We start from the raw sequence: 14,550 nt of genomic DNA, 5'->3' as shown, positions 1-14,550 counted from the left end.
TGATGGGGAGGGAGAGAGCGAGAGAGGGAGGGACAAGAGGGAAGAAAGGGAGACAGATGGAAGGAGAGAGAAGGAAGGGCTCTTGCTTACAGGGAAATGCCAAATGCTGAAAAGTACACGGGGAGGGCGTGCTGCAGTTAGAAAATCATCATTTTGCAACCATCATGATGAAGACTGGATCAGGCAGGGGAGTTCAGGAGATGAGGAGCTGGATATCTGCATGGTCCTAAGTATCTCCCCACAGTCAGTTGATTAGTTGCAAGGGGGAAAATCACTAATTATACTGAGTACACGTACTCTGGGTCAACCGAATCCTATCAAAGGTGATGTAGACCATTAGATGGTCGTCAAGGCAAAAACTGCCCTCCTCTGACTGTCCGCACACCGATGATCTCAGGCGTGTAGTACACAAGTCCCAAGCAATTCCATGCCCCTACTAAAACGATATGCTCTAAAGACCCATAACTAACCCTAAGCGAAGTGTTAAGTCTATTAAAAGATTAATGTATGGTGGGGCGCCTGGGTGGCTCAGTCAGTTAAGCGTCTGACTTTGGCTCAGGTCATGATCTCACGGCTCGTGAGTTTGAGCCCCTCGGCAGGCTCTGCCAGCACAGAGCCCGGAGCCTGCTTTGGATTCTGTGTCTCCCTCCCTCTCTGCCCCACCCCTGCTCGTGCTCGGTCTCTCAAAAATAAACATTAAATAAATAAATAAATAAATAAATAAATAAAACGATTAACGTATCATGAGGGGTGGAGGTGGGAACAAAGGATCGGATCCAAAATACTCAGTATATAACGGTGTTACCTGAGTGAACTATAGTAGAATGAAGATGTTCATTCAAAGCCATGTTTCCAATGATACGCATTATATTTCTCTGTATTTTGGGACAATCCTTGTGAAGTTGGTACAGCCTCTGAAGTAGTTGCAAGCCTCCATTTGCTTCAATTTCATCACAGTGTGTGGGTATCTAGCACGATAAATTAATGAAAGCTCACCGTATGTTGCACAAATTCACTAGCGAGGTGACACAACACGCTGACGGCACAGCTAGGGGCTCCTGCTCAAGGACAGAGACCCAGAGAGACCACCCAAAACTCTCCTCGCAGCTCACTTAAATAAATAAGCAAATTCCTATCTATGCGGGAGGTGCTTCAAAATCACTGAAAAAAATTAAGGCACATCTCACCAGGGCTTCTGAAATGTTTACTCTTACTCTGCGTAGCTCTTGGTGGGATGTAACTTGACAATGTCATTATTATAGAACTGTTTCAATTTTTTTATCTTAATTTTTTAATGTTTATTTTTGAGAGAGAGAGAGAGAGAGCGAGAGCAGGAGAGGGGCAGAGAGAGAGAGGGAGAAACAGAATCCAAAGCAGGCTCCAGGCTCCAGGTTCCAAGAACCACGAGATCATGACCTGAGCCGGTCAGACACTTAACTAACTGAGGCACCCCAGCACCCCTAGAATGGTTTCAATTTACAGTGATACTTTGACTGGCTTGAAATTACCTTAAAAAAATTCTCTAACCGAGAAACCTGCCACCTGATAATGGGAAGAAAAACCCCATTCAAGTGGCAGCTTTTGCTTCTGCAAACAAGAACTCCCAGAGAATGGCACCATGTGCCGCCCTGCACACCAGCCCACACAAGTCCACAGGTCTGGGGCTCTTCCAAAACTCAGGAGTCAGAAACAGTTTTTAAAGAGAAAGATCAAATGATAAAAATAAAAAGGAAAGAAAGGGGATATGAATTTTTAATAGAGAAAAGGGATAAAATACAGCCAAAGGAAATACGTAATATTATGGAAAGGCAACAGTATTGACCAACAAGCCCTCACAGTGTGCCGAGGTCACCGGCATGGCCTTGGCCTCTTCCCATCACTAGCTGTACTCACTGACATGATGCTGTGTCCTGTATATGCAACAATTTTCATTCTCTAAATTTTTACTGAATTTGATCACATTTTAAGTGCATTTAAAAGTATGCCCTTTAGACCTATGTCAGTGAGATAATGTAATAAAGGTATTCCACACACTGTACTTTCTACTGAAGACAGATCTAATGCTTCAGAAACTGATCATAAGCTACCAAACCTCTAGCATTATTTTCCCATGTGCCCTTCTGAGCTACAACACTAATACCTCTGCTTTGTACGCAATTCCTAACTCCACTGGTGGGAACTAAAGATGACCAGAGACCACTATGCTCCTGAGCCGCGTCTAATGGTCCTCAAAATTAAACTGGAAAGTTTAAAATCTCTAGAATGGAGTTTCTCACTTTGCGGGATGAACTACTTCCAGCAGCCTCACCAGCGATGCCCGTTACAAACACAAACTCCCGGACACCAGCCCACAACTACTAAGTTGAAGCCGCTAGAGGTGACCAGGAAATGTGCGCTTTCAAACATGCTTCCTGAGTGGTTTTTATGCATTCATGTTTGAGCATCACGAAGTCTGTTGCTCTTTTCTTTTAAAATCAAACTATGATCATGACAGAAAAGTTGTCATACATGCCAAAAAACTTAAAAACCACTAATATAAGCTCTGTTTAAAATTCAAGAGTATGGCCATCCAAATATTTACCTTTTTTCTATATTGGCTTCTTTGGCAGATGTTTTACTGGAAATTAACTACCTGGTAATATTATTTATAAAAAAGATCTGAGAAAGGTAGCATAAGATAGCGTAATTCAAAGTTCAACGCCATATTTAAACAATGGGTTGCTTTCTTTATGTGCAATTAAGATTAAATCCATTTTCAGAAATACTTGGCAAAAGGAAATACATGTATCGGTGCTAAGTCATGATCATCAATTCTACAACTAAATGGGGAAAAAAGAAAATTTTTAAATAAGCAAAAAGCTTCTTTTCTTTTATAAAAAATGAGGATTATTTCGCTTGAATGAACCATGATGTACAATTTTTTTATTGCGATCATAAAAAGTAAACCACATTTTGAAAATGCAAGTTACCTCAGAATGTTTTACCAAAGCTTCTAAACAGAACATTTCCACCGTAGCTGAAGGAACTTCTCCAAAACTTTCAGCATAAGGAAGTCCATTTCCTCCAAAACACCATAAGCCACCCTGAAAGATAATTAAAATGTTTACTGAGAAGAGTGACTCATATTTTTTGTTTGACACACACACACACACACACACGAAAAAATCCCTGTATTATACACAACCTATTTTGGAAGCTGAAAGGGAGCTAGTTATGCAAGTTGTTGCTTACTAGAACAGAAAACATAAGGGATCATTTCTAGAGGAGGAGATCTTTGCATCTTCCTTACTTCTTCCTTCTGTGTCCTCTTCTCTCAAAGTATGAAGACTGACACACAATTCTTTACCAAGTAAGAAAAGCCTAGGGTTGACCATAATGTTCTACTGTCAGATGATGGTAGTGGAGTCTACCTGAAGTCTATTAATCAAAATAATAAAAAAGAGAAAAGGCATTGCTGGAAAAATATAAAATGAAGACAAACAATGACAATGATCAGAGAACTTTTAACTCTTCCTTAACTGAAATTCAAGATCATATGGAAGAATAAACAGAAGGGTTAGGAAAACCAGAAGACAGAAGAGGAGTGTGCATTAGCCCTAATAGCAAAATATAAGAATAAACTGGGAAAAGAAAATTTCAACTATCATCACAGGTCAAACGCTAATGTCACTAGTATGCAATAATCCCCTACAAATCAGTGGCAAAAACATCAACAATGCTATGGAGGAATGAGCAACAGTCATAAGCAGAAAGTTCCTAGGAAAGGAAATCTACGAAACAACGCCCAACACAACTTATAATGAGAGGCATGTGTGGCAACACTCATGAGAAAGGATAGTTTTCATCTATCAGAGGGGTGGGGGAGCGGGCATTCCCATCACCCTGCAACTTTTATGGAGGACAACTGAAGGACAGCTGTCTAAATTACAAGCGCCCGTGCCCTTCAACAATCCAACCTAGAGAGACACACATAGGCAGAGTAATACAGGTACAGGTTTGTTCACAGTGACAGTCTTTGTAAGCACTACCTACTCCCATCAACAGAGGGCTGGTTAAGTAATGATGGTACCATTGTACAATGGAATGCTATGATAATATAAAAATTTGGGGGGCACCTGAGTGGCTAAGCTGGTTAACCGTCTGACTTCAGCTCAGGTCATGATCTCATGGCTCATGAGTTCGAGCCGCACGTCAGGCTCTCTCGGCTGTCAGCTCAGAGCCTGCTTCAGATCCTTTGCCCCCCATCCCTTCTGCCCCTCCCTCTCTTTCTCTTTCAAAAATAAAATAAACGTTAAAAAAAAGAATATAAAAATTCTTGAGTCTCCTCGTATACTGGCATATACCAATCTCCAAGATGAACCCATAAGTGAGAAAAAGAAAGGGCAGAAGAATGTGTACTGCATGCTATAATATGTGTAAAGAGTATGTGTAACTGTGAACGGGTGTGCGTGTGTGTGCATGTGCGTGCATGTGCACTGGGTGAGGGAGACAGAAGGGATGAAAAGAAGACATTACTGCATCTCCTTTGAAGTGCTTTGTATCTGCACGAGGGGCCATAACTGTGTGCATACAGGCCACCTGCTGGCAAAAGAACTCAACTACAAGGTAATGTTTTTCAAAAATGTATATAGAAAGCCCAGTGTTTCCTACAGGAAATATAATCCATAAGTTTCTCCATTTTGAGTTAATTTATAGGGCTCATGGCTCAGTAAACCCAGTAAATATTCAAAATGTTTGATCATTCTATAATTCTTACTCATGCCCTCCTCTCTTGATGTCACATTCTGTTTTTCCAAGTTTAAACATGCTTAGATCTCAAACGTTTATGCTACTTAAGTAGAGGCCTGGCAAGGGACTAATTCATTGAGAGTCATTCTCTCCTCTAGCAGGAATAAGGGTAAACAGTGAACTGGTGGGCTTTGGGGGATGGGGAACTTTTCTTAAAAGATTTACCACCACAACCTGCCTCCCCCAAATCCTTCTCCCTACCACACACCCCCAAATCACCTGACCTCTTTCTAAGCTAAATGCTCCAAGTAAATAAAAAAGGAAAAAAATTACCTAGGATTTTACGTTTCTCTTGATCGTTTTCTAAGTGGGAAATAAAAATACAGTTCCAATTCCAACCTCATTAGCAAAGCTTCTAAGTTATTTATGAACTGGCAGATTGTGTGGCAGTTAAAAACACAAGAAAAAGGAATAAATAAAAGGTATAAACTCGTGGTGTGAGCATATGGAATATATTCTAATTCTTAACATGAAAATAAACATACGTAGGTTACTGCTGCTTTATCACTAGATTAAGACAGAGCAAGTTTACATAAATTCGTAAAAATTTAAGAAATGCCACACATCAAATTCTGTAAGTGCAACCAAAAAACAATTTCTTAAGAATGAAAGAAATGCAGAGGAAAAGAAAGAGAGTGACAATGTTAAAAATAAAGGGTAAGGTATAAAAATCAAAAGGCAAGTAACAAAGCAGAAGAGGGATGTCAACTAATAAAGTTACTAAAGAATTTATTTACATCCATATTCTATATTAGTCATAAGTGTAACAAAGAATTTTATGTATCATTTTGTAAATATCATACTCAATTTGAGACACAACATTACTCTGGATTAACATGGTATTTTTCAAATGTATCTCAACAAATTTATAATGGCCAAATGATTTCATACATAATAGATACCTTGTTACCATATAACCTATGCTCCTTTTAAACAATATCCTTATAGTTATCTACACTTTTGTCTGCCATGCAAAAATACTTTGACTCATAACAGAAATATACCAGCTGTTATTTAAGCATATATAAATTCGTGCACAGCTGGCTCCCTTAGCAATGTCATAATTCATTCATCCATTATTCCATAAATATTTTCTGAGAACATATTGTGTGGGAAGCACTGTATTTGGTACTAGGGACATTATTATTGACCACTGGAAGGGAGTAAGACAATTAAATAAGCAAACGGATAAATATACAGCATAATTACACAATGGGATAAATGCTACGAAGGGCGATAAATGCACTAAACATTTGAGATGGAGAGGAAGGTCTCTCTGAGGAGCTGACAAGCTGAAGGATGAAAAAGCGGCCATATGACACGCTGGTGGCAGAGAATCCCAGGCAGAGAGAACTCGAGCAGGTAGTGAGTTTAAGGAACGGAGAGTGAGGGCCAGCGTGGCTGGAATACAGTGAGCGTGAGGGAGAACGAGCAGGAGGGCAGGGACGGTCAGAAAGGTAGTAGTGAAGAGACAGATGTAGGCAAGCTGCCAAGAGATGTGACATCTGAAAACAAAAGGAGAGTAGGCAGATCACTGCCAGGATGGGTGGAGAGCAGGGGGACAGAGAGTCTTGCTACTGCTTCTTATTGTGGGACCCTCTGTTTTAAAGTGTGTAAAAGCTAATCCCTGGCATTTCTGCATAAAAACTGACAACCTCAGAACTCTGCAATTTATGCGAACTAACTGGGCTTAGAAATGGTGTGTTTAGGGGCACCGGGGTGGCTCTGTCGGTTAAGTGTCCAACTCTTGATCTCGGCTCAGGTAGTGAGTGATCTCATGGTTTGTGAGATGGAACCCCGTGTTGGGCTCTGAGCCGACTGCACAGAGCCTGCTTGGGATTCTCTCTCTCCCTCATTCTCTGCCCCTCCTCAGCTGGCACTGTCTGTCTGTCTCTCTAAATCAAAAAATAAACAAACAAACTTAAAAAAAAAAGAGAAACGGTGCATTCATTCTAAAGCATAAGTTGCAGACCCAGGGTCATTCTTAAGGGCCTGGAGTAGACAGAATTCAGGGTCGGTAGGGTGTATGCTTGGACGAGAAAAAGTTACATCTTTATCTTCCCGACATCTAACAGAAATTTTGTAAACACAGACAATAAACCATAGTAATGGTAACAATCTGTGTGACTGTCGGCAATAGAGAGTACAGATATTTTCGTATTACATCTCATTTGTGGTAGTGCTCTGAGGGAGAGAGAGAGAATCCCAAGCTGTCTCTACACTGTCGGCGCAGAGCTCGACGCAGGGCTTGATCTCATGCTCGTGAGATCATGACCTAAGCCAATACCAAGAGCTGGATGTTTAACCAACTGAGCCACCCAGGCACCCCAAAAGTTAAAGTGTTTTAAAAATAAACTTCAACTTTCCCATTTTACAGGTCTCTTCCTGTTGTTGAATGCATGAACAAGAAATACATGATACCAAAATTATTTTTGGTAACGGTATCCCATATAATTGGTTTCTTTTATAATCCTGTGTATTGAGTTTTATGCATCTACAAACAAGTTCACAGACTTTACTAAATCACCAAAGGGGTCCATGGCGATTAACAAAGGTGAAGAAGCCATGCCCTGGAACCCAACAGCTGTGTGGGACACCTGCCGAGGCTGCGTTACCTCAGTGAGGAGGCAGTTTCGTATAGAAGCAGCGTACTGTCCCTTGAAGGGTGCTTAGAGACTGCCACAAGGCAGGTCTGACAGATCTCTAAAAACCAGATGGACACCCCTCCTATCTCTTCACTCCCAACTTCTTGGCAAGTAAAAAATCGGAGAAGCCTGACTAGACAGGGGTAGTGGGAGGAGAATAACTGAGATGGAGTTGCTTACTGGTCTGATGAGATAGAGCTTCAGAAATGAAATTAAATATTTTTTTCAACATTAAATTAATTAAAGAAGTACAACTTTTTGGTTAGGTTTATTCCTAGGGATCTCACTGTTTTTGTTGTAAATGTAAATGGGATTGATTCCTTAATTTCTCTTTCTGCTACTTCATTATTGGTGTATAGAAATGCAGCAGATTTGGGGCGCCTGGGTGGCTTAGTTGGTTAAGCGTCTGACTTCAGCTCAGGTCATTATCTCACGGTTTGTGAGTTTGATCCCCGTGTCGGGCTCTGTGCCGACAGCTCAGAGCCTGGAGCCTGTTTTGGATTCTATGTCTCCCTCTCTCTCTGCCCCTTCCCCACTCATGCATGCGCTCTCTCTCCCTCTCTCAAAAATAAACATTAAAAAAAAAAAAGGACTGCAACAGATTTCTGTACGTTGATTTTGTATCCTGTGACTTTACTGAATCCGTGTATCAGTCCTAGCCACTTTTTGGTGGAGTCTTTTGGGTTTTCTACATAGAGTATGTCTTCTGCAAGTAGTAATTTTACTTCTTCCTTGCCAAACAAACTTAACCAAAGAGGTGAAAGACCTGTACTCTGAAAACTATAAAACACTGATGAAAAAAACTGAAGAGCTCACAAAGAAAGTGAAAGACATTCCATGCTCGTGGATCAGAAGAACATTGTTAATATGTCTATACTACCCAAAGCAATCTACACACCTAATGCAATCACTATCAAAATGCCAACAGTATTTTTCACATAGTTAGAACAAGCAACCCTTAAATTTGTATGGAACCACAAAAGACCTCAAATAACCAAAGCAACCTTGAAAAGGCAAAGCAAAGCAACACAAAACCAGAGGCATCAAAATTCCGGACTTCAAGTTACATTACAAAGCTGAAGTAATCAAAACAGCATGGTATTGGAACAAAAACAGACACGTAAACCAATGGAACAGAATAGGGAACCCAGAAATGAACCCACAACTATATGGACAGCTAATCATCGACAAAGTAGGAAAGAATATCCAATGGGAAAAGGGCAGTCTCTTCAACAACTGGTGCTGGGAACACTGGACAGCGACATGCAAAAGAATGAAAGCGAACCACTTTTTTACACCATACACACAAAAAAATTCAAAATGGATGAAAGACCTAAGTGTGAGATATAAAACCATTAAGATCCCAGAGGAGAATACAGGCAGTAACCTCTTTGACATCAGCTGTAGCAACTTCTTACTAGATATGTCTGCTGAAGCAAGGGAAATAAAAACAAAAATAAGCCATCAGGACTTCATTAAAATAAAAAGCTTCTATACAGCAAAGGAATCAATAAAACTAAAAGGCAACCTATGGAATGGGAGAAGATATTTGCAAATGACATATCTGATAAAAGGTTAGTGTCCAAAACATATAAAGAACTTATCAAACTCAACACCCAAAAACCAAATAATCCAATTTAAAAATGGGCAAAAGACACAAATAGACATTTTTCCAAAAACATCCAGATGGCCACTGAAAAGATACATGAAAAGATGCTCAACATCAAAACTACAATGAGATATCGCTTCACACCTGTCAGAATGACTAAACTCAACAACACAAGAAACAACAGGTGTTGGTGAGGATGTGGAAAAGGAGAAACCCTCCTGCATTGTTGGTGGGAATGCAAATTGGTGCAGCCAATGTGGAAGCTAGTATGGAGGCTCCTCAAAAAATTAAAAATAAAACTATCCTACAATCTAGCAATTGCACTAGTAGGTATTCACCCAAGGAATCCAAAAATACTAATGCAAAGGGATACATGCACCCCCATGTGTACAGCAGCATTATCTACAATAGCCAAATTATGGAAACAGACCAAGTGCCCATCAACTAATCAATGGATAAAGACAATGTGGTGTGTGTATATATACACATATATACACACATACATAAATACGCATATACATGTGTGTATGTACAACGGAATATTACTCATCCATCAAAAAGAACGAAATCTTCCCATTTACAACAACAGGGATGGAGCTAGAGAGTATAATGCTCAGCAAAATAAAGAAGTCAGAGAAAGACAAATACCACCCATGTGTGGTATTTAAAAACCAACACAAACACGCAGAGGAGGGTAAAAAAGAAAGAAAGGCAAACCAAGAAACAGACTCTTCACTAGAGGACACACTGGTGGTTACGGAGGGGAGGTGGGTGGGGGGCTGGGGGAGTAGGTGAGGGGGATTAAGGAGGGCGCTTGCTGTGATGAGCACCTGTGAGGTATGCAGGTGCTGAATCACTACACTGTACACCTGAAACTAGTACTCTGCGGTATGTTAACTAATGTTGCTCTGTATGGTAACTAACTGGAATTTAAATAAAAACTCTTTAAAAAAAGTGTTCAGAGGACAGGGAGGCAAATCGAGGTGAAAGCAGCACCTTCCAAATGAAAAATCAAAAGTACTTCATTAATCACAAAGCATTCATTTTTTTTTTAAGTGCCAGAAACAATTTCTTTTTGAAATTTCTACTGAAAGGATAGATCTATGTGTGCATGTAGTCTGCCCAGCAGAACGAAATGTTTTGAGTAAATATCAGTTTCATCATTTCCACTGTGATCTATGATACCTAAATATACTGATTGGAATACAGTCAAGTCAATGCAGTTAAAAGGTCACACGAATTACTTTTTCAGACATCACTTTGTTTAGGGGAAGATTTTGTTTAAAATAAGCCAACTGAGGGGCACCAGGCTGGCTCAGTTGGTGCAGCATGTGATTCTTGATCTCGGGGTTGTGAGTTCGAGCCCCAAGTTGGGTGTGGATATTACTCAAAAATAAAATCTTTAAAAAAAGAAAATAAAATAAGCTGAGATGGAGGGGGGGCATCTCAGATGGCAGGAAACCTACATCATCTCCAGGGTTGTAAATATCAAAGAACACATACACACAGTATATGTTAATTATGAACGCGCATGGGTATACACACACAAAGTCCTAGGGTCTTTAAACTGCTGGGTGTAAAGTTTGCATAGTGGCGATCGGTGGGCTCAGCTATGCGTGCCATCTCCTCGGAGCTCTCCACGTGCTCCGCAGGGCGCCCCACACCTTTGGAGTAAGACTGCCTCGCACATGAAAAGCCATTTTGGTTGAAGGGTTTATGTTCTCTCCCCCTGCATCCCCTCCTCCCACTGCTTTAGCTGTGGGCCCGTTCACTGGATGTAAATAACTGGCGTGCGCAGCAGAGGCTTCATCCAAGTGAATCAGAGCGTGGTGTCCTGAGGGTAGTAGCCTAAACAGACTCCCAACTCTGATCCACCTGAGGGCAGTCTGAGCCCACTGGCAGTCGCTCTCTATTGCCCCTTGCCCCAGCCACTAATGTACTCCCATTCTCTCTGAATTTGCCTGTTCTGGACATTTCACATAAGGGGTACCATCTAGTATGTTACCAATGTGTCACCTTTTGTGTCTGACTTTTGAGAGTTCATCCACGTTGTAGCATGTATCAGTACTTCTTTCCTTTTTGTGGCCAATAACGTTCCATTGTATGGATAGACTCCCATTTCGTTTATCCATTCCTCAGCTGATAGATATTTAGGTTGTTTCCACTTTTTGGCTATCATGAATAATGCTGCTATGAGTATCTGTGTACAAGTTTTTGTGTGGGCATACGGTTTTAATTCTTTTGGGTGTCTACCTAGGAGTGGAGTTCCTGGGTCCATATGGTAACTCTTTGTTTAACTCTGAGGAACTTTCAAACCATTTTCCACAGTGGCTGCATAATTTCTCATTCCCACCAGCAGTGTATGAGGGTTTTAATTTCTCCACATACTTGCCGACACTTGTTACCCATCTTTTTTTTTTTTAATTTGCTTAATGTTTATTTATTAGAGTGAGAGAGCGCGTGCGTGAGCATGAGTCAGGGAGGGGCAGAGAGAGAGAGACACACACAGAATCCGAAGCAGGCTCCAGGTTCTGAGCGGTCATCACAGTGGTCTGACGTGGGGTTCAAACTCACAAACTGTGAGATCATGACCTGAACTGAAGTTGGACGGTCACTTAAGCTACTGAGCCACTCAGGTGCCCCACCTATGTTTTTTATTACAGCCATCTCATTATGTGTGAAGTGACATCTTTATTCTGGTTTTGATTTGCATTTCCCTAATGATTAATGATTGAGCACCTTTCTATGTGCTTATTAGTTATTTATATACTTTTTTTTGGAGAAATATCTGTTTAAATCCTTTGCCTAATATTTTAATTGGGTTACTTGTCTTTTTATTCTAAAAATTCTTTGTATATTTTGGATAAAAATTATTTTCAAATATTTCTCCCAAACTGGGTATTTTCACTTTCCTGATAGTCTTTTGCAGCACAAACATTTTTAATGGTGATGACGTCCAATTTGTGTGTTTTTGTCTTTTGTTGCTTGTGCTGCTGGTGTCCTGAAGACCGTGCACCTCTCACTCTGAGTAAATTCCTTATCTGGACCCTTCTCCGTTCTCAGGCTTCCCTTTTCATCTGGGAGGCAGGGAGCACAGCCTCACTTTCAGCAGGTCTTGTCCAGCTTCTGATAGCTTGAGCTTTGCCAGAACCAAACTGTTATCAGCAGGGTCGTAAGCACAATGGGGTGGATGTGCCTCCCTGCTCTCTGCCACAGGTGTCTCACTGACCTCTGTCCCCACTATCATCACTCCTCTCCTCGTCCCCATGCCAGAGCTCCTGGTACCTGGCCTGATGTTCTTTTTCAGCACAATAGATTTTCTTTTGCTTATTGCTATTGAGTTAACATCATCCTAACTTCTGTAGTGTTCTGTCACCTTCTATAGCATTTTTTAACATTTTGCTAAGTCAAGAGAGAGAAAGTAGTTTGATATACTATGCCACCTCATTTCTGCCCAGAAGCCATGGCCTTGGCCAGCAGTCCCTACTGTCCCTTTCCTGTCAACTTTCTTACCATTCTAAGGGGCAGCCACTCTGATAAACAATGGCCAGTCCATGCCCTGATCATAAGAAGGGCTGAGACTCGACACGTATGGGAAGCCATTTGGAAGGCTTAATGCAGGAACATGAGTGGATCGAATTCATGTTTTTGTAAAAATCACTCTGGCTGATGTGAAAGCGCAGAACTGGGGAGACAGGTAAGGAGCCTGCTGTGGAGTCTGAGATGATGGAGATGTGATAAGGAAGCTTTCTGGATCCAGCAAGATGGCGAACTTGGCTTCTAAGTGAATCCCTCCCACTACAAACATGTAGAAATGTCTGATGAAATGCAATACAAAACTATTTTAAAACATAGCCAAGTTCTAAAGAAAATGGGAAGAAGAAAGAAAGCAGAACCTCTGCGAGAACTGAAGATGGAACTTGCAGCAGAAGTGGGAAGCACAGGACTGCCGAGGTAAGATGCCTGCAGGCTCCTCGGATGGGATTTTCCTCGTTCAGTGCAAGTGATGTGGTTTTGGATGTCACATTCAGTGGGAACTAGATCTGGGATCCCTTTAGAAAGGCAGAGCCCTGAAAAGTTTGCCTCCTCCAAGAGAGCCTAAAAACTCTACTCACCAGCCTATGGAAGCCTGTTTCTGTTTGGGGCTTTGGATGAGAAATTAACCCCAACACTAATCCCTCTACAGATGTATCTGAATTTATACTTCCTATGTGCCACAGGAATCCCAAACCGGGGAATTCATATCAAACTAGTCCAGTGACAGTGAACCTCCTGGGGTATCCAACAGGGGCAAACACAAAAACTGCTCTGCGGGGACAGATTTACAATCCAGGGTGCTTGGGACTCACACAGAAAATGATCCATTCAGCTAAAGACAAGCTCACGGTAAAAACACATGACCCATATTAATCCACAATCCAACATAAGAGTTGATGCCACAACAGACAGGAATTAACACCTCAATGAACTTAAAATAATAGGAGAAAGAGATTCTAAAATTATTTAAAAAATGAAAGCAAGAACAGAAGTCAAGATGAAAGAACAGGACAGTCTGAGAAAGAGATGACGGTGGCCAGGAGAAGGTGGCTACACTGCAGACAGTGAGACAAATGGACTCAAGCTACATGTGAAGGGACAGCTTTCAGGAACCACGGACTGGCTGAACACGGAAGGAAGGAATCAACAAGAATTCCTAGCCATTAGCTTAAGCAACGACCTGTATGCTGCCCCATTTACTGAAATGGAAGTAGAGGAGGAAGAGTTTAGTGGAGATGGTGGGCTGAACGTGCTGAGTTTGGGACTTGGATTAGACATCCAAACAAAGACATCAAGCAGGAAGTTGAATATTCAAATCCAGAGCCTGAGTTAGAACATAAGAGTAGAGAAATCACTTTAGGCATTAGGAGCATATAGGTGATATTTAAAACCTTGTAAGTTACTATCTATTTATTCTTTAAGATTTAACTTCAGAGGCACCTCCATGAAGGCTTAAACGACCTCTTAAGCACAGTGAAAGGCTCTGGAAGTAACCTGTATCTCTCTTACACACTCTGGGACTTTGTTTATTTACATGTCTCCCCACCATCTCTAATACCTGGCCCAGTGCCTGGAATACAACCAGGAGTCACCATGTTTATTCTGTTCCTGATGGATGACTCTTCTAGGGTTCTGAATGCTGGCCCCTGGCACAGGATCCTAGAAAGGGTGGGTGGGCACTCCAAAATATTTACTCAATGAATAAATGAGCTAACCTTCTGAGCAGCTAGACTTTGACTGCTTTCACTCAGAGCCAAAGATGTGAAATACTGGATACACTCATCTAGCTCCGTTTGAGGTAAAGAAGCCAGCAACTGTCTGAGCTCTTCTTCAATGCAAGTATCCTGGAATAAAAAGAGAAACAATGCCCCATAGTTAAGCTCAACAACAGAGTACAACAAAAGTACCCAAAGAATCAAAACAAAACAAAAGAGCAGAGATAAATTGGTGCTTTTAGTCTTGAAATGCCAT

General features: G+C 41.2%; 1 protein-coding gene across 5 annotated transcripts in view; it reads right to left on the bottom strand.

The window, feature by feature from the left end:
• SERAC1 (serine active site containing 1) overlaps positions 1–14,550 on the bottom strand; it is a 74,741-nt gene that overhangs the window by 32,626 nt on the left and 27,565 nt on the right. For all 5 annotated transcript variants that reach the window (XR_002070836.2, XM_019412680.2, XM_019412676.2 and 2 more), the window contains 3 exons: positions 14,295–14,423; positions 2,970–3,083; positions 806–968 (listed from right to left, as the gene is read on the bottom strand). Coding sequence is in view for 4 of the 5 variants with exons in the window: in XM_019412680.2 (XP_019268225.1) it covers positions 806–968; positions 2,970–3,083; positions 14,295–14,423 (406 nt within the window). In the remaining variant the exon portion in view is untranslated. The remainder of the gene's footprint in view (positions 1–805; positions 969–2,969; positions 3,084–14,294; positions 14,424–14,550) is intronic.

The sequence above is a fragment of the Panthera pardus genome, unplaced genomic scaffold, assembly GCF_024362965.1.
Source record: "Panthera pardus isolate Hobbes unplaced genomic scaffold, ASM2436296v1 HiC_scaffold_17, whole genome shotgun sequence".
Taxonomy (NCBI): domain Eukaryota; kingdom Metazoa; phylum Chordata; class Mammalia; order Carnivora; family Felidae; genus Panthera; species Panthera pardus.
This window is presented reverse-complemented; position numbering and strand designations above follow the sequence as displayed.